This window comes from Salarias fasciatus, chromosome 20, assembly GCF_902148845.1.
Source record: "Salarias fasciatus chromosome 20, fSalaFa1.1, whole genome shotgun sequence".
Lineage (NCBI taxonomy): Eukaryota > Metazoa > Chordata > Actinopteri > Blenniiformes > Blenniidae > Salarias > Salarias fasciatus.
In genome coordinates this window covers 4,305,488-4,326,488 of record NC_043764.1, presented here as the reverse complement: position 1 = coordinate 4,326,488, position 21,001 = coordinate 4,305,488, and the positions used below count along the sequence as shown (strand labels likewise).

At 44.1% G+C, this 21,001-nt stretch overlaps 1 protein-coding gene across 3 annotated transcripts in view; it reads left to right on the top strand.

Annotated features, from left to right (window-relative positions):
* Window positions 1-539: 539 nt before the first annotated feature.
* ptpn11b (protein tyrosine phosphatase non-receptor type 11b) overlaps window positions 540-21,001 on the top strand; it is a 42,887-nt gene continuing 22,425 nt past the window's right edge. For 2 of the 3 annotated variants that reach the window (XM_030119324.1, XM_030119323.1), the window contains exons 1-2: window positions 540-641; window positions 20,076-20,198. In XM_030119324.1, coding sequence (XP_029975184.1) covers window positions 628-641; window positions 20,076-20,198 — 137 coding nt within the window. In that variant the 5' untranslated portion in view covers window positions 540-627. Of the gene's footprint in view, window positions 642-11,279; window positions 11,375-20,075; window positions 20,199-21,001 lie in introns of those variants that run through there. The other variant, XM_030119325.1, reaches the window with a different exon arrangement.

The following is a 21,001-nucleotide window of genomic DNA, read 5'->3' as shown; positions in this document are numbered from 1 at the left end:
AGCCTCCACGTTTCTCATTTATTCACCACATTTTCACTATGACACAAAATAAGCTTGATGCTTGCAGAGTTGATGATGCTAGAGATGCAACATTGAGAAAATGTGATCAGCCTGGTTGCATGGCAGATATCTGATGTAGATTTGATTCACTCCCATCATATGAATGAACCCTGAATGAATGTTGATCAATAACAGCAAAGAAACAGGATTTGGGTCACATTACACTGACAGCGTAAATCAGGCCTCAGTTTCAGGTATAGTCCCTGAAATGTTTGCTCAGCTGGGATTTGAGCTGACAGCTTCACTGCACAAGTGTTCAGGCATCAGGAAAAAAAAAAAAAAAAAACAACTTTTCACCTTTTTTTTTTTGAGTCAAAGAAAGAAACACTGAACAGTCATTATCCTGAAGAAGGCCCTGAAGGACTGACACGGCTCCTCGGGCACGTCCCGGAGCCGCTGAGCAGCGCTCCACCCCGGGCTTTCATTGTGAAGGGGCTGGGCGGACGTGGTGCCGGCGGCGCTGTGCGTCATGACGCACGGCTTCAGCGGACCTCTCACTCTTCACCGCGGCTCCGCGCAGGCAGGAGGAAACCGTCCGAGGACACTTGTCAGCGCTCAGAGACTGCTATGACATCTCGCAGGTAAAGTGCACGCTGTTTTCGGCCAAAACTGCCCCTGCTCACGCGGACCGGGGCTCGGGGTTGTTTACGCGCTTCCAAACTGCCCCCTCCGCTGCGCCGCGCCGCGCTGCGCTCTCAGGCTGAAGCCGGTAGAATCAGAGCGGCGTCCCAACTTTTTCAACTCAAACCCCTCCGTAACACCTGATCTGCCTTAATTTATATTTCACTATTGTCTAAAACGTTTGTTTGTTTGTTTGTTTGTTTGTTGTTTGTGTTTTTTTATGAAATTTGCGTTATGTAAATGAGTGATAGAGCCCCGCTCAGCAGAGACGACGCTGAAACCTGTAATAAAAAGTTAAATAAAACGATTTAATTCAACTCAAATCAAAATAATAATTTGATTTCATTCAAGGTCAAGTTCCTCTACCCCATATCTTTCCTCACTTGCAATTTTTTTCGCGCGTTTGCAAATGCTGTGATTTATTAGTAAGAAATGCGCGCTATGAATAATATCACTTCATAATGAACTAACAGTACTCACCTGGATTACCTGCTGTAAAGGGCTCTCCTGTTTTTATTGTGTCTCTGTTCAATGTACAGGGATTGGCTGATAGCTTCTTTTAAGCCCTGACACATTAAAAACACACTTTTGGCACAATCCCAGATAAACCTCGATTTTTTTTCCCCCCTTCTTCTGGGTCTGACCACAAATGTTTTCCAACAGATGGTGTTTAAATCCATATAACAATACAGCCTATTCTATTCAATTTCATGAAACCTTTTTTTTTTTCCTTTTAAATGATTTGATGCTCTTCCTTGAGTCATCCAGTCTGTGAAGAGTTACAACCTGACTGTGCTGAAATGTGTTCATTTAGGCTTGTATGTTTGGTTCAGGTGATATTATTTACTCCTTGGCCAGTTCTTTCTGCATTTTAACTTTACACTTATGGCCAAAAAAATGCAGATTACATGCTCTCTGGTCTGAAACGACAGCAGCTAAAACTTAGTTTTCTTATTTAAAACCAACTGTCCTTCCTGTTACGGGTTAGTTTTCCATCCAGGTGCAGATTTATGTGCAAGGTGACCTCCGAGATGTTGACGATTGCTTCTGGCGTACCTCTGGACTGTTGTGGATCACCAAAAAAATGCAGAGTCAGCAGTTGCAGAGTTTACAGTTGATACAAACAGTTATATGGGTGGAAATGTGTTTTATTGGCTGGTGTTTGATCTGGCATTACCAAGCAGCTCGTCTTCAGGTATGTCCAGTCACGGAAAATAAAGACACCCCCCCCCAAACAATTTTCCACAACTGTAAAGAAACACCAAGTCAAATGGTTTGTGAAACATTTCGCTCAATTTTCTGCTGACTTACTGACGTCACCCGAGCCTGAGTCCGACCTGAAAATATGTCCTCTTAGATTAATTGATCAGAGTCTTGTCTAATCATTAGACATCATATTATTTAGTTAGTCTGTTCAGTTTGATTGTTCACTGCTTGTATTTAATCCATTTATTTCTAGTTCAACCAAAGCAGACAGAACTTATGCTCTCTCTGAGTTGAATTAACATCTTGTCGATTAGAGGTTGATCAATCTATCCAGACTGAATGAAGACAGGGTAGACCTCGGACAGGCCGCCAGTACATTACAGGTTTTACACACAAACGCACACACACGCTCACTCACATGACCCCGGACAGTTTTGGAGTCGCCTATTGGGGTCAAGTGTTTCTTGGCCCCCGTCCCGCTTTCCAAGCCTGGAGTTGAACTGATGAGATTTGAGAGCGCTCGCCGCTAAATCAACATTTATTCTTAAAAGGTTATAAAAATACGGCCAACTAAACACTTTTTATTCAGTCCGGATAAATCACATGGACACACTGGTGCCCCCTGCTGGGAGAGGCAGCAGTCATATACGGAGTAGCCATTGGGAACATTAACCAATAACAAACTACTGGTTGGACTCAACAGTGACTAACCTCTAATTTATTCAACCTTTTTCAAATGCAAATGATTCACACCAGGAAACTAAACTAGACTTGAGCTGCTGTGCTCTTATAGAAACAAACCCAAAGATGCGCTTTGAAATCTCATCGCTGATTCGATGACTCCGAGAAAGTAATTTTGATTTCTAAGAATTATGTATTTGCAGGAGATCTACTCTCTTTACCACACTTTTTCATAGGATTGGGGGGGGGGGGGGGGGGGCATCTCCCCTCTCACAGTGTTTAAACCTTCACACATCAGATAGTTGTTGTTAAAGTAAAGCAGAGCTTCTAATTCCCGCATGACGAGAGTGAAACTCACACTATACACTCTTAATTCTCACATGAAAATCCACACAGCTCATATTAGTGGGCAGCTGATCACGTGACACGGGTTTATCTTCTGTTTATCTGAAAATTCTGTTAGTTTTGTTCCACATATACTGGATCTGATGTGTTGGTATTTCAATTCGATGTTGTTTTAGTATCTTAAGTGGAGATAAACAGCATATGAGAGTTTTTTCAACCCCCAGACGTTTCCAAAGGCCCTGCTTGTCGGTTTGTTGTTCAGTCGACTGCAGGTGAAGTTCAGAGACGCAGGAAGGGACCAAATCATCGTCACCATCTCCGAGAGTTTCCATGGTGTGTCGCTGGTCTAGACGCGTCTGACTGTTGCTCTGCTCGCTGTGTACTTCCTGAGCTGAAGTACCACAGGGGAACAATACCGCAGTGTGTGGCGTCTCCATCTCGCTGAGCCACTCTCCTCTGAACGATCGTATCGTTTCAGGAAGGATTTCACTTCATCATAATATCACAGAGGACTTCAGTTTCCTCGTGCTTTGTCCTCTTTTGTCATTCAGCGCAGCTCGGTCGCGGTGAAGTCTAACAGGAAACAGTTGGTACCGCGCTGAATGTACAGCAGAGGGGAAAAAAGTAGAAGCGTAGATACTTAGGTGAGACAAAAAAGAACTCATTAAACTAGTTTACCAAAGGATTTTTTTATAAATATGATATTGGCAACATATAATGCACCTTCATGAATGAATACAATGACTGTACCAATTATTGATAAGCGAAATGCTTTTATTCCCAAGAAATGCAGCCGTATTTATGTATTATTCCATTATAAACTACAGTTATTACCTTTGAAAGGACTTTTTAATGCTACTTTAGGTTGGCAAAATGTTATGTATTATATTACTACACTATTGGGGATGTTTTTACATTTAAAAAAGCCATGCTTACATAATTGGCTGTTAACACCCTTCTCATTGTAAATCTTTCTTCGTGTGCATCCTGCACCAACATGCAGTATATGATGATGCTTTGAACTCCAGCTGTTTTCATCTGGGTGGAGATTCAGCAAAGTCCACATGTCAGCTATCATATGCATATACATGTGCTGTATGCACGTGCACACTCAACAAAACTCGTGTCATTGCAACACTATGTTAAGCAGTGTGAGTGCATATTGCTGACAAATGTGGTGATTCAACCTATATCATAGTTCTTTTTAGTCAGAATGGTCTTCTAAAAAACTTTAAATTTCATTTAGTTTAAAAACAGTGCCCTGCAACAACATCAGTAGCTCTTGCTTGGTCCTACCTTGTATTTTATTGCTTTATTTATTTCAAGCACTCAACAGAATAGATATAAATACAAAGGAAAAAAACCCCGAGTCCATTCTTTATTACTGGAAATAGATTGCTCACACAGCCTGAAAAGTCGAAAGTGCTACTAGTGCATATTAGCATAAGTTCCTGCCTGCCTGTGAGAAGCCACGTAATATCAAAATAGATGACAAACTCCTGTCCTGACTTCAGGAGGGAAACGGCTTTAGGGACGAAGTAGTGTTTGTACCATGTTGCCATTCATGTGAGGAAGTCTGAGCCAAAAGCCAGAAAGGCACAAACTGGAAGTCGTCATCGCGTGAGGGATGGAACTTGTCACATTTCAGACATTTCCGATTTAATCTACATCATCTGCATAGAGGCTCAACTGAAAAAGGCCAAATTACAATTTATTTAGCCTATATCTGTTACTTTTAATCGTCACTGTTGTTTTTAAATTCCACTGTAGCACTTTGAGATTTGTTTTACAAATGTAAAGTGCATGATAAATAAAATTCCTTATTATTATTATTATTACAGAAGGAGGTACAGGTATTTCAGTTTAATGTAGGGACTAACAAAAGGTCATAAAAGTTAAAAAAAAAAAAAAAAAAAAGCAGACACGTTTCCACTTGCCACCTCTGGAGTGCAGGTAATGTAACGGTGACAAACGCTCAGTGTCGTAGCAATGAATCATGCTGCTCTTCCATTTCCATTTTTGCCACTTGCTTCTGCGTAGTCTTGCGAAGTTTCCCCTTTTGGAAAGCACCTCTCCCTCCTCCCCTCCTCCCCTCCTCCCCTCCTCCCCTCTCCTCTCTCCCCTTTGTTTGTGGAGCAGACCTCGTCTGTCACTGAAACTCATTTGACCAGCCGAGAACTGTGAGTCAGTTTTTTCGATAAGCCGACAGGAAAACAACAGCCCATGTGGAGGAATAAGATAGCGCTGCCAACATTTCCAGGAGCGCTCTCAACTCACTGCTTTATATTTTTTTTTATTCTTTTCCAGATGCATGTTTTGCATTTTATTCATTTATTCAGACACAAGACGGTGCACACAGAGTTTAGGAGACAGCTGCACATGCCCACGGTCTCTGACTGCTTCATTTAAGGGCTGCGTGCTTGAAAATGCCATTTTTAGGTGTTTGCCTAGTATTTGATATGAGAACTGCTCCTGCAGACCTTTGATCAGAGTAATGCAGCCATTAGCTGACTTTAAACAAGCAGTCACGCTCATTTCTGTCTGATTCAGTGAATTGGAAAAGAGGAAATGCCCATGAAATGCTTATAAAAATAGCTTATGAATGCCTGTGCTGCCAAAACTGTCCTCCGAACACCCAAACTGTTTTACACACTCGAAAATCTCCAGATGTAACACAGTAGGAAGCATTGGCATCGTGACAAACGCGCTGTTTAATCTGGAGTTTTTTAATTTCATTGTTTCCATATTGTGTGACCACATATTTACACAGGGCTGCAGCAAAACGCAAGGCATGTTTAATTGTGTGTTTCTGGCACGTGAATAACACGATATGAAAGTGGAGAAAAGACTGTAGCTGCACTTCGACTTTGATTTGGTGTTGTTTATTGTGAATGGTGTGTGATTATTGTCTATAACGAGTGAGGAAGATTTCCATCCAGAAGGTTTGTTCCTGTTTTAAAGGGGTTATTCATTAACTAACAAACCAGAGCTACTTTTACTGTTTCACAAGTGCTATTTACTCTCTGTAAACACACAAAGCTGCAATCCCTTTTTCTGTGCTAGAAGTTATTTTGCATGCTTTTGACCAGTTGTCTTCCGGTTGGCTGTGCAAAGAAAAGCTGGTTAGTCATTAAATCAAAGCTGCGTACTGAGAAATAAAACATTCAGTGAAAGAGGCCCGGGGGGGGGGGGTTCACCCCATGTAAATACCCCATATCATCAGCGGGGCTAAAAATAACTGCCACATTACCAAAATCCACACCCCGAGGCTTGTCTGTGACCAATATAGCCCCCACCCAGACTTTCATGCTGCCCTGAGGCTACTAAGTATATCACCTTTTTGTCAGCGGGCCGAGACAGGCCTGCTTTAAATAGCCAGTCAGTGCTATATTGAACTTGAGACATTATGTAAGAGGATTGAGTGGTGGCTGGATGCACACTCGGCCCGCTTCCCCCCCCCCCCCCCCCTCCGCGACCCACCCGGGGGCCGACCGGCGGCTCCCAGCTGCCTCCGTCTCTCCCGCAGTGCCTCTGCCTTTCTTGTCTGATGGAACCGGGCTATTGGAAATCCGGCGCCGTTGTCTCTCTCCTGCTCGCTGCCCGTAGCCAGACGCAGGGAAACGGGGCGCCTGGTGGTTGTCAAAGGGAATCCTATTCTTGGAAAGCCCTGAGTCACTCCTGCTCCTGCAGTCATGATCTGAGGAGGAGGGGGGGTTGGATAAGGTTGTATCGGCTGGGCTTGCTACTCAGGCTGTATTATGGATTAGTCAAAAAAAGAAGAAAAAAAAACTTGTGTCCTGCACAGATAAATTTTCTTCAGTACGTTTGAAGAGCCTACATCCCTTTTGTGACATGATGTTCGGAAGGGGAGCAGCTCTCAGCCAGTATCTGTCCGTTTTATTTCACTAATGCCAGGGAGATTACTTTGTATGTTTAAGGCGAACGATTTACTTGACCTACAGCACAAAGATAAACATTTTTCTAATCTAAAAATGTCGCGTTTAACAGTTTGGTCTGTAGATTTATGAAAATAACTCCGTATTAATGAGGGTCAGAATGACACGAGTCTGAAAACAAAACAGCCAGCAGTGGAAGTCTAATGAGAAGAACAGCTCTGTGCCACTCGCGGTGCCTTCCCACTTTCGTTTGAAAATGATTTACTTGACTGGTCCTTTAAATCAGGGCCATCGGCTTCAGATAAGGCATTTCAACTAAAGTAACTTTAAAGGTCTGACTTTAGAGGCTTTGGAAGTTGGTGGAAGTCTTCCTAATGAGCTGAATGCAAAGCAAATGAACAAAGTTTCAGCGAGTGAGTGAGCAGCGGAAATCTTTTAACTGACAGTGTTAAAATTGAATAATCTGCCAGCGCACTCCTGCACCCCTCAGGCTTAATTGTACATTTGAATTTTGGCTGTTAATAGGCTCGCTGCAGCCTTAAAGAGAGCTATAATGGACGCTAAACACATGGCAGCAATGATTTAATTAAAGCAACACTTAGTATATCTGGAATTCATGAATCTGTGTTCTTACACTGGCCCCAAGTGAAGGGCAAGTGGAAAAGCATCAGCAACTGTGTTTACTGCAGCTGCTTAATGTGGCATTCGAGTATTAGCAAACAAAAAAGCAGCGCGGGACTTTAGATTTCCCCGACTCTGAGCAAGTATGTTTCTGCAAGCAGTTCTTGGTAAGTTATGGTGTAAAAGTTAACCATTAACCAGAGAGGGAGAGGGAGCAAACACATTTGTCCCTGCAAACAGCCCCGGTGCAAGAACCACAGTGTCTCTGCAGATCTTAGGAAAAGTTTCCCAGAAAACCCAAATAAAGAAGCTCGCAGCCAGGATTGCATAAGTGACATTTTCAGGAAAAAGACTTTCATAATTAAAACTAAAATGTCTTGTTTTGTTCTGTCTTGCAAGAGCAGGAGTCAGAGCCAAAATCAAACAAAAAAAGAAAAAAATGTGAACTTCACCGAGGAAATGATTTGATCCAGACACATGCAGCTACAATCAAAGCTGCAAGGAGCTTCACATGGAGATGTGGCTCCAAAAGAAAGCGGTGCTCGGATCCCCAAAGATAAATGAGATGGTTTTGCATATCATAGCTGTAAAGTTTTGGACTTGGCCACAAATCCTTTGAACTCATTTGACTTTGTGCATAATAGCAGCAAAGAGGAGAATCAAGCCAGGTCAAAAAGAACAAGGGAGACAGTTTAAGTTTAATATGGATTTAAATACTGTAAGTTGGAAAGAAGCTGTGCTTGCAATGTTATGATCAAATATTGAAGTGTTGAAGTTATGCACTCTTTGATTTTGGCCAATTCAAACGAAACACGGTCAAACGTGGGGATGTCTTTTGAGCGTGGAAATCACACGTTTGGTGGGTCTGGAACTTGTCGGTCACTGGACGGTGTCTATCAGCACATCTGCTCAGGTCGTCTGCTCCAGGAGGCTCGATCACAAACTTTCTCTTTTACTACAAAAACAACTCAGCAAAAAGTTTTACTGAAAACATCCGAGGCAAGAAATAAGCTGTGCCGTTGCTCAGTCTGTCCTCATTCTGGTTTGACTGCAGCTAGTTTGGACTTTTTACAAGAGTTTTCCGGCATGTCGGAGCTCAGCTCCCTGGGCCTCATTTGCATAAAATTGGGGAAATTCAACTTCATTTTAATGAGCTGCAGCTACAGCTCCGGGAAGACAACGCAGCTCAAAACGCTCCGCACCACTCCCAGCATGCACTGTGATGCTTTTCACATAGACAGCGAATGGGATGCGGGAAATTAACGGATCCAGTTCTACCGTCTCCGTGTAACTGGACATCATTTTCAGAACTTTACTGTATAAATGTTCAACTTTTCTGGGATGAAAACAGTGTATTTTCACTGTTGTGTAAATGAGACTGAAGTATGGAGGAAAAACTGAATGTTGCATCTACAATCGATGCTCCCTCGTCTTCTTTGTGTTTTTCAATGCATGAAGGAAAAATATGTCGACTTTCAGTTTGCTACATTTATCTTTTGACAGCATGATTTTATTTATTTTTTTTTTTTTGAATATTTTATGTTGCATCACTCGGGTTTTGCCGAGGTTGACGTCATGCAGTCTGCACACATCCGATTTAATCCCAAGTTCATGACACCCATGTGTTGCATGAAATTAACTTATACCACTGCTAAAATTGCCGTGGCTGTCGGGGACATTACAGGCAGAATTGAGCTCCTGGAAACTCCTGAAAGCATTTTTGGCGAGACGTAAGTGGGAATGTTTTAGTGTGGCATTTTCCTCTGAAATTACCCTCACTTATGCAAAAAAAAAAAAAAACAAACATGTTGATCTTCTGTCTCCTCTTTCAATGCCACCAAGAAGCTGACAGTCTTTATTTCCTTGTCAAATGTGTTTTGAAATGATTGGTGCGGGTTGCGGTACAGATATGCATGCTCGCTCCGGGGGGCTCTATTGGAACTTGGCTGATCCCCTTACTTTTCATTTTAATGCTGTCATCAGGCAGGGATTTACTTCATCTATCACAATTGCAACCTTGCGTGGCTGCAGGCTCTCAGTTTTGTTGTCAGTCTTTTGCTGTTCAGTCATCAACTTTGAGGAGCTTGGCAGGCTGGTGTGTTTCGTTATTTACACCGACGATAGTCTAATTTACCGCCAAGTGAAATAAGCGCAATATTTGTGTGTACATTTCTCCACATAATATAGATTTTAACCAGCATGCAGTGGGCTGTCCTTCACATGGCTGTATCAACAGCTGCTGTGTATGCAAGGAGTCCGATTCGAAGGAAGTTGACTGGACAGTATTAACTGAAATCCAGACACAGCCTCATTGTTGTCGGTGTTGGACAGGAAATAGGTTACATAGATGCAGAAGTTATTGTTGAACGCTAACAGTAATTTTACATCGGTTCAATCAGGGACTGTCCTTAACGATGTACCCAGCATGCCTTTCTCTTTTAAGGCCATCATCGTCAGAGTCACATTTGTGATCAGCTGTCAGTTAAAACTCTTTTTCCCTCCATAACCATTCACACTTACACATGCAATGTCTAATATTAACATTAAACACAATCAGGTCAAAGTTCTTTAGTGTAACTTTGTGTTTTAGCTTTGAAGTTCCAGTCATTCATCTTTAATGTCGCTTTTTCCAACTTAAGGCTTGTTTATGGTGTACGTGCACATCTAAATGGATATGTGAGCTTCAGACGGTGCGGATGTCACTGGTGTTCTTCCATACATCCTCCACTCAACCTACTGGGCGAATACCAGGAAAAAGAGCATTTTATTAGAGCGAAGAAGGAAAAAGGCATTGATGAGGATGTCGACCAGCGGTACGGCTACATCAATCCGTGTCCTCAAGCCTCCAGAAAGAAAAATGGATGCAATGGATCCAGAGGGTGGATGGAGGGCCTGGACGTTTCCAAAACTCCCTCCATAGTTTAACAAAGTCAAATCAGAAAAACAACCACAATAACAACAACGATATCTTCACAAGGTGATCAATAAGCCGTAGTAGTAATTGTAAAACCCGTGAGGAAATGATATCAGACCTTGTCTGTTCTCTGAAACAATGGCGAATTGGAACTATGTGATAAATGAGAGCTGAACTCTGAAGATATTTTTTCCTCCTTTGTTTTCCTTATTTCTTCCACCTCATCTCCAAAGCTCCCTAACCCACTCTTTCAAAATTAATAGCCTAATGGCAATACTGCTGAATTGGCTGGATTGAAGGGTGGGGGGGGGTTTATCCCGGTGAGGGCTAACTATGATCCGGTGTAACTACGCCATGTGTAATCTCTCAGCACGGGCGACACAGCTGTTGTATTAGCCTCCGACAAGAGAGAGGAGACGCGGTGGTGCTCGGGGACCTGGCACCCGGACCTGGCCTGGCCCGGACCTGGCCTGGCCCGGCCCGGCCTGGCTCTGCAGCCAAGCGGAGCCCAGTTAGCGCTCGGAGCACCAGGGCGGTGGGGGTGGGGGAGTCTGTGAGGGTGTCTGGCTTTGGAGGCTAGCTTTAGAGATGCCCAAACCTCTGAGGGTCTGAAAGTGGAGACGAGCTGAATTTGAGGGACTGGGACGAGGGTGCTGCAGCGCTCTGCCAGTGGCTGTCACATATGTCTGCGGCGGGGACGGAGGGGAAGGCGGGGGGAGCTGATAGCACTGGTGCTGGTATCAGGTCTGCTCACGCTCATCCAAATCCCAGATTAAAAGGCCCCCGCCCCTTCGCTCGCTCTCTCTCTCTCTTGCACACTCTCTCACTTACACTTGGGTTGTTTCTCTGTCCCCGTCTCACTCTAACATGGTAACACTTTTACAAGCGCCCCCACCCCTCCACACCCTCCCCCTTTTGTTTCTATATCTCCCTCCCACCCTCTCTTGTGTAACAGTGCCCAGTGCAGGATTACTAAAGTCTGAGGCTGCTGAAGCAAGGGGCTGTGGCAGGCTTCGACCACAATGGTGAGGTAGGGCTGAAACCATCAGACTCCGCGGCATTTTGGCCCGTCGGACAACAATCCAACTTCTGAGCTAATCCGACTGCAATTAATGCCTTTAATTCTGCTGCACTTTTCTTAATTTGAATGCACTAAATCCTGAGCTGAAGGAGAAGCAGTGGGAGAGCAGGTGGAAACCTGGCTGTGCAGAAGTGTGGCTCTGAGTTTCTGCAAAAGGTCACAGAGGGGTTAGGGGAGCGCGCCAGTCCAAGAGAAGTTTCATTGTTTGTGTGTGGCTGTGTGCCTGGAAACTCAAAGGTGAGACTTTCTCTGTGGAGAAAAAGAAAAACTTGCCAAGGTGATTAGCTGTGTGCTACTTGCTTTTGTTGTGTGTTTGAAGCTCTGGTCGAGTGTTTGGTCTCATTGTTTCAGCGATACGGCGGGTGACAGCAGCACAGTGATGAGGGATTAGAAATGGATTAGTGACATAAGGCATTTTTGTCCCACTGTTATTATTTTTCCGTATGAATCTGTGTAGGATTACTACGACAATACTACGAGTAATCTGTCCACCAGCTGACACCCGTGACCTGTCAGCAGCTCCACAGTACACTAACCCAAATACAGTTTGAGCTGGGATGTCGGGAAGTGCTTGTCAAAAGCATGCGTGCGCGCATGTGTGTGTGTGTGTGTGAGGGGTGGGGGCTCAGTAATTAATCAAATATCCATGAGATCCAAGGGTTTATAGTTAGTCTGACACAATTTCAGCTTTTGAGGAAAAATCTAGTGAAAGTTACACGCGTCTATCTTCAGCTGCGAAGGGACTTAAAGACGGCTTTTTACTGTGTTTTCATTGCATGTAGCGTCGTTCAGCAGGCATGCAGTCATCCTACAGAAGAAATCACTTACAGAAGAAATTGTCTTGTTTTTTGGAATTAATGAGATAATTATCTTGGAATTCTGACAAGTTTTCAGAGAGGCAAAAATCTACTCTGCTCTTGCAAATGATTGAGAAAATGATGTGTCCATCCATCACACTGCCTTCCAGAGTCTGATTGGATGACTGAGCGCGGGTTTTATTTATGTCACGTTCGAGCCAGGCAGTGTCGGTTGTTATATAGGACTGAAGGAAGACCAGCTGACCGGCGGCTGTAACCACAGAGTGGAAGGTGTGAAGCTGAACTGGCTGGTAAACAAAAGTGATGTATGGGGGTTGAAAATACAATAAAAGTACAAAGACAGAAGCAGGAACCAATGATTTATGTGCAAATTCACTGTGTGAATTGTATCCAAAATTTGAAGATTTACAACAAAAAAACAAAAGGTCTTAGACTGAACGGTTAGTAAAAGACTGAAAACAACTTTTTGAAAGTGGCTCCCATGGTGGAACTTTGTGAAAAGTGTTCTGTCTCTGCGTAGAAGGAGGAAACGCTGCCACCACGGCCAGAGTAAATAGTTCTTCGGTACATGTGTGAATAGATGGACAATGACAACGGTGTTAGCCTCCAGAGCGTCACGACTCCTGGTTAATATTCTCCTGGGACTTGATAGTTTCAGAGTTCAGTCACCCGGAATAGCAATCCAGCTTCATCATCTCTCCACAGGGTTGTCTGTGTTCTCATCACTGTTAATGTTGAGAGCATGTTGTTACAGCATGTGTGAAGTTTCATTCTAAGAGGAAACCCACCAATGACCCCACACAACTACAATGTTTCTGCTGTTTCCATGTAAACAGACATCGTTTTCAAAAGATTGTCATGTCAACAGGAAGCTTTTCTGAAATGAAAACACAAAAATTAGCCTTTTTCACTTGAAATATTGTTGTGTAAATGAGGTGTAGGTGTGACTGTGAGTGTGTGTGATTGTATTTTTCCGGGTCTGCCTTGTGATTGAACCCTGACTTTGCTCACATTCAGCTGGTATTGGCTCCAGTGACCTTTGACCCTCCATTCAATAAACGTCCATAGATGATGGATGGATGAATACTGTATGGATAGTATTAAATATTTTCTATTTCTGTATGAATTCCCCAAAACATTGCTGAAGTTTTGATGAATTTAGTAAGATGTGCTTCACTTTCTGTCTCACTTCTCTCTTACATGGAAGAAATGGCTTCAGGTGTATAACAGCACTGCTCAAAAGGAAGATGATTTTCCTTTGAATTGCATCCACTTATCAGCCACTTCTTGAATGACACCTGTTTAAATAGCTAGTTCCAAGCTACTGAATTCCAATCCAAGCATGAGAACAGGGACAAAAGACAATTTACTGACTTTGAGGATGGTTCTTGGTGCCAGACTATGTTTCAGAAACTGCTGATCTTCTAGAAGGAAATATCCAGTGACAGACGGTTGTCTGGGCCAAAATGACTTGTCAGAGGTGAGACGAGAACAGATAGACTGGTTCCAGACGATCAGAACGACAACAGTATGTCAAATAACCAGTCATTATAACCTCGGCCTGCAGAAGACCACACCAGGTGTCACTACTGTCTGCTTCCTGTCAACTGATGCTGCAGTTCATACAGGTTCCCCAAAACTGGAGTACAAGTTTGTCAAAATTGTGGCCTGGTCTAAAGAGTCTCGATTTCATCTGCCACATTCAGATGGTCGGGTTTTACTTTGGTGTGAACAATTTGAAAGCGTGGATTCATCTTGCCTTGTATTAACAGTTCAGGCTGCTGGAAGTGATGGTGTGCTGGTATGGAGGATACGTTTTTCTTGACACACTTTGATGTTGAGGAGATCCTTGGTATCAATTGAGCATTATTAAATGCCTCCGTCTACAGTGTTTAGAGTTTTGCTCCATCTCTTTATGACCAATGTCCCATGCTCTGATGGAGACTTCCAGCAGAATAGCACACTGGGCTCTATATAGGCCAGGCGCAGTGCACCTGCCCTGCGCCTCGCCAGTGTGGTGTGTCCAGTGCATTTTGCAATTTTAGTGCAAGGCACAGTCTAGCGCAGTGCGGCGCATCCAAGCCTCCATCCTTCCTACTGGCGCAAGTTGCAAAGAGGGAGGAGAGAAGGCGAAGCCGAGTGTAATCTTGACTAATCAAATCGCCTTTAAATGCACTGCAGCGAAGGGCAGTGCTAATTAAACAAGATTAAATAATTATTTTTGACATTTTTTGCCTTTCAGACAAATTATTACCAGACCAGGTCTGCTCCGCCTACAGAGGACAGACGTGGTTCCAGCTAGCGAGCTTTCAGCGTACCTTCCGCAAAGTGTTTTGGCAGGAAACTGTCACTGCGTCAAGCTGAATCTGTCGACACCTCCCCCTGCCACGCCCATCTTGGTCAAGCAGAGCTGAGGTGAACCCAATGACCAATTTGGCTTTCCGCCTGTCGGAATTATTACTGCACGTCCTGCATCACCCTTCGCCACCCTGCGCTCCGCCCACTACATCAGAAAGCTCAAACCCCGGCTGTGCGACATGAGATGAGTGAGCGCCTTGCATGGCAGCCGCCTCTGCCGGTGTGTGAATGTGTGTGTGACTGGGTAGATGTGATAATGCAGTGTAAAGCGCTTTGGGCTCTGCTAATGCAGATGAAAAGTGCTATGTAAGTGTAGTCCATTTACCATTTACCATGTTACTTTGGGAGACCTACAAACACTGCTGGGTTGTGGCCGCAGGGTAAGAAGTAATTTGAGCTGTCAGTCAATGGAAATGAATACATGGATTATTCTAAATTAGTCACAATTTTCATATTCAAAATTCTCTTGTGCAGAGCACAAATGCACCATGCATGGAGACCATTATCACACTAATGATAATAAATTCATAATATATTGTGCAGCACTTGCTCAAACAGTCGGTTTTTGACCATTACCATGAATTCACTGGACTTTAAATGCCTCCGTAGAAACCGCATTTAGTCCAAAAGAGCACTTTTGGGATGCAGTGGAAGAGGAGAATAAAGCAGCAAGTGTTGGATGCTGGCACTTCAATATGAACCAAAGCCTCGGAGGCATTTTTGTGTTATGCGTATCTAATGTTTTGAGTGTTGCGTTTATAGCCTGGGACTTTTTAAATATTTGATGTTTTAACAGAAGGCCAATGACATAGTTCAGATAGAACAATGTAAAAGAACTGTTCTGGTTATTATTGTGACTGTTGCAAAAATTTGATGAACAAATAATGAATTTATAGTCTCATCTCCCAGAATCCTGTGAATATAATAGAGAAAACAAGGCTTTTTCTCAAATGTGGCACCAGTACAGTTCCTCACAGTGAAGCTACGCTCCATTCTTCATGTCATGTTAGTATTTTTTTCCCGTGTGGTTTCGGGGAAAGCTCCTGTGTTTTTGCCGCTGTGTCATGTCTCGTATCCTCCGCGGATTCACTCTCCACTGTTGCAGATATTACATTTATCTCTCTTGCTCACTGCCTTTGAGTCATTTCCTGTTTGTCTCCAAACTCTCTACACTCAAACATTCAGCGACCGCGCTGGATGTGCTGAGATATTTTTAGCGTCACAGGGAGGGCCTGGTCCCCTTCGCCCTCCCTCTCTTCATACACATATTTATGACTAATCCCCTTGTAATCGTTCACCATTACGTATTGCGAGGGTTTCTCCTGTAATCTCCCCCCAGCTGTGGAATGAGGAGTAAAGCAGATCTGTTTTGCCCCCCCGGGGCGGATGAGGGGGTCAGGTGCAGTCTGGGTCAGATGTCTGGGCTGGTTCAGCCCAGGTCTCGGTGCCGTTTTCGTCAAGAGTCACTCCGGGTCTTCATGTCACTCTGGACTCAGTCTTGTCCTTAAAAAGTCACATTGTCACACACGTTAGAATATGAGCGCTGCTCCGCGGCGTCCGTCTCTCGCTCCACCTGGATCTCCTTTCAGCCTTCTCATGTTTCCTCTTTGTCCAAGTCGGGCCGCTTTGTGATCGAGAGACGTCAGAGTCTCTGTGATTCCTCTGGTAAATACTAAATAGTGACAGTTCCTTCATCTGGATGGAAAATGAAAAAAAGCTAGTCTGTGACATTTACTTTTCTCTCCTGGAAAGCAATTTCAAACTTTTTGGAGTGGGTTTTTGTAAATGTCATCTTTGATTTGGCTTGCAGGGATAAACGGAAACCTCAGCAGAAGGACGTCAGCCTTGTGTTTGTTACAGGCTGCGTTCATTCATGGTCGTGCAGTTTTAGGAGCTATGGAAGAACGGATGATAGATAGATATTGGTGGCATTGCGTCACATTACGTGAGCTTTGATTCGGTCGGTTTGCAGACCGGGACAGAGCCTGGTTGTCTGGTTGTGCCTCTGCTGGTCCGAGGTGACACGAGATCTGCTGAGCTGACACATGAGTCGTATTTTTATCTTACTGTCATGGGTTTGTGTCATACAGCGCACGGAAACAGAAGCAGCTAAATGCCCGCTCACTGTGGAAGCTTTTAGATGTTATCTGCACAGCATGAGCTCCATGAAGAGGCTCTTGTGTCGTGTGTAACCCCCCACCCCCCCCCCCCCCCCCCCCACCCCCCCACCCCGCTGGATTCTGGATTCTGATGATCAATAACAGGCCTTTGTAATGTGTGGCTCATTTGGTTTCTATGTCATTGTCAGATAACTTTATCCTGGTTTTATTTCTGTCCTGGAGGAACCCTGAAAGCCAGAGGTCTTCGCCTCGCTGTGTGGAGGATGGAAGGAGTTGGAACTGATTCAACGATCCAACATTTCTTTCTCCATTTACATATTTTATAATTACACATAATGGACGGAGCTCAAAGCGCGAGATTAAACCAAGGGTGGGCTTTTTACTGAGCGGTCCACATGAAAAACTAAGAAACCATAAGCGTTACTCGATCCTGTAAAACCCTCATTGAGTTTCTGTATTTATTTGCATGTTTTGTAAGCGAACAGTGATTCAGAATCGAAGGACTGGGAGTGACGATGGCTGAAACTAACCCCACAAACAGAAACTACACATGCTGTTAAAGGAAAGCTGCTACTTTTCAGATTAAAGCAAAGCAGTTGTAATTGTGTGAATTTGATGCTCTGAATGTGTGAGTTTGCTGTCATGACTCGGTGGTGTCGTGTCTGTTTGTGTCCTCGGCGCTGCTGGCGACACATCGCTGATAGACGAGGAGTAAGAACAGCTGCCAGTTCTCCGCTGGGGAAGAAGCGGAACGTCGCTGTGTGAAATGCTTTTGGTTTCCTCTGGGAAAAGTGACCTTTTTTCCCTCCAGTGTTTCTCATCCGCTTATTAATCCGCTTTTCAATCATGTCTTTATCTATGAAGACAGAAAAGACATTAATGACTGAATGCAGTGTTTGTCTTGAAAGACTGATTCTCTTTGTAGGATTTTTAGTATAAAATTCAGAAAGATGAAAACTAATGTAGAACAACTTAAAACAAAGTGCCGTTCAGCCTGTTTCAGAGTGTAAATATGTGTTTTATAATTCAGATGTATGGGAAAGAGGGTCTGGTAACACTTTACTTGAAGCAACCGGTATAACACATAAGTACATTTATAAAGCATTATAATGCACTTATAGCACGTGTAGCTATAGTAATAAACACTCATAAATGATCACAATGCCAGGACCTAACCCTAACCCTGGGGGCGACAGTAGCAGTTGGTAGAGCGGGTCGTCTCATAACCGGAAGGTTGGCGGTTCGATCCCCGCTCACACAGGCGTAAAACTGTCGTTGTGTCCTTGGGCAAGACACTTCACCCACCTTGCCTAAGTATGAAAGTTGTGAGAGTGAATGGTTGGTGGTGGTCGGAGGGGCCGATGGCGAAGATTGGCAGCCTCGCTTCCGTCAGTCTGCCCCAGGGCAGCTGTGGCTACAGTAGTAGCTTACCACCACCCAGTATGGAGAGAATGAATAATGCAATGTAAAGCGTCTTTGAGTGTCCAGAAAAGCGCTATTATTATTATTATTAACCCTGACCCTATGCTGTATAGTGGGTTATAAAGCATTGTGATCATGAGTGTTTATAACTACTTAATGTGTTATACCGGGTGCTTCAAGTAAAGTGTTACCGAGGGTCTCTTTGCAGAATTTACATTTATAAAGTCAGTATCTTTGACTTACACCGCATCCTGAACGATGTCTTGCTTCTTAGCCTGAACGGCTGCACTCTGTTCATTCAGCGTGAACGTAAAGCAGTGACCTTTTCTTTTACCACAGTGTTTTGCAGGTGAAAATATTTAATTTCAACATTGAATACTTTATACCGCTGTTCTCAATCAGCCATTATTGATATTGTTTATGCTGTTGGACTAATATATTGTTAAACTGGCACAAATTTGTGTGAATCTGATTTTGCCTTCCAGCCTGCTAGAAAAAGCAAACTGGCAAACATGCACAATGCATTATTTGCAGTGCGCTGAATTACAGTTACAGCACAAGCTTTTTTTTCCCCCCTAATCCTTCTCTTAAACAGTGTGGAGAATTATCTAATTCCCTGAACCGCCATGATTCCATTGAGCTTTTCACCGTCAGTTTTGCCCCCCCCCCCGCTTCGACTCACAGCGGAGCCCCCCGGACGGCTAATGGCGCTCCAGATTAGCCCGCGGTGGCACACAGTAGTTAGGGAGTTTAACCCAGTGATCCCTGCTTAAGCGTGAGCTGTAAATCCACACAGCTGACACACGGCCATTCACTGGGACCTTCCCCGCCCTCTGCCTCCTCCGCGTTAGTGGAGTCCTTCACACGTGGAACGCAGGACGGCCGACCTGGACGGCGTGCGAGCGTTTCTGTCCTCGGGTCATGTGACCGCCGTGTGAAGCGCTGGAGCGGCGTGGTTTAGATCGGTCGCAGTGTCAAACAATCCAATAAGAGTGCGCTGCATGGCTAACTGGTCAACATACGTGAGAAGTTGGGGGGATAAATATTTGCCTGTGGTGTTTTGCAACAGAGGAAGTAAGGTGTAATTATTAGTTTTGGCCTAGCAGAACTGTAAACTCTGGTGTCCGTCCCCTTCAGAGCAGCACTGGACGGACAGCGTGTATTAAAACGTGTGATGCTTGTTGATTTTAACTTGAGGATCTTAAGTTCCTTCTACCTTTTCTTACCAAACTTTTGGTGGAAACATGTTTTTTGCGTCCTCTGCAGATTGTTTTTTTTTTTTTTTTTCTGTTCAACATCGAATCAGTGAAATCACCAGATCCTCCTCTTCAGCTTTTCCATCATGTTCAGCGGTTTCTGTGCTGTGTCTGTCGGAAACCCTGAGAAATTCGTAGGGCGAGCGTGCAGGAAAGGGGGCGGAGCCATGAGAGCAGCTTGCTCAGTGAGAGAAGCTGCAGCGGACCAACGAGAAATAAGGAAATGTGACTCTTATAACTAATGTTTTCATATTTTGATGCAACAAGCTATATATAAATATAAATATATATATATATATATATATATATATAATATATAATATATATAAATGTTATGAATTCTCTCTGTGAAAGAAGGTGTGTGAGTAAAAAAACAAATAAACACACAGAAAAGCCTTAAACTGCACGACCGAACCGAGGCAAAGGCTTTCTGGTGGCTATAGTAGATATTTTTCTTTGATCCATTGATCTTTTAGACCCACTTTACCAGCGATGGACCCGATCTGGACCGACTGTTGCTTCAGCCGAGAGTCTAACGCTCAGACACTCGCTGCTGCAGACAGTTTAGAGTCACCGAAACGAGCTGAGAAAAGTCAAGACTCTCTGAACCCTTTCTGACAGACGTGACGTGAGAGCAGTGGATTGATCCTTGTTCATGTTTCCGTCCCTTCCTCAGGTGGTTCCACCCCAACATCACTGGAATCGAGGCAGAGCAGCTCCTGTTGACCCGGGGCGTCCACGGCAGTTTCCTGGCCCGACCGAGCAAGAGCAACCCGGGGGATTTCACCCTCTCTGTCAGGTCGGATCACCAACGTTACACTGAAGCTGAACTCGAGTGCAAAAGTCAAGCAATCCTGCCCCCCATAAGCAGAGGCACCTTGACTGTCTGAGGATTAGAAGCCACTGACAGAAGGGGAAAGTTCAGCATTGAAGATCAGGCTGGAGATTCTCTGAAATCCCGCGGTGTGTGGGGCTGCCGCTGACGTAACGCAGACTGATGACATTTAAACAGAGGCTGGTCTGTGAGAGTGACTTTCTAGGAACATATTAGATAACGTATTAGGAATGTGGGCTTTGGGAACAAAGTGAAAAACGCTGAGGAAAAAAAAAGCAAATATCTACATTGGGTCAGCAGGATAGAGTTCACTTAGCAAACACAGTGGAGGTTATTATCTGGGAAAAAAAAAAAACTTGTCTTTTGTGCTTCATTTCTTATTTGTGTTAATGTTTTTAATTGGTAGCCTGTGTGTGTGTGTGTGAGAGAAGCTTCTGGTAAGTAGACCCGGCATTACAGGCCCTGGTGATTACAGAAAGCAGGAAACAGAGTGAGACAGAAGAAGAGAGAGTTTGAAGAGTGGCTCTTCCTTGGCAACGGAAGCTTTTAAGAGATACATCAGTCGGCTCAGCGCCTGGAAGGAAGCCCAGACACATTTGTTACCCTGCGACTGAAGCTGGCATGGCGACACGGCCAGGGAGGCGCTGTGTGTGTGTGTGTGTGATAGAGGAAGACTGAAACACAGTGAAACAGACAACAGGAGGCAGTTAGACAGCTACTCGCTCTAAAGTGATGTTTGGGAGTGAAGGGACCTGTTGGGACGTTGA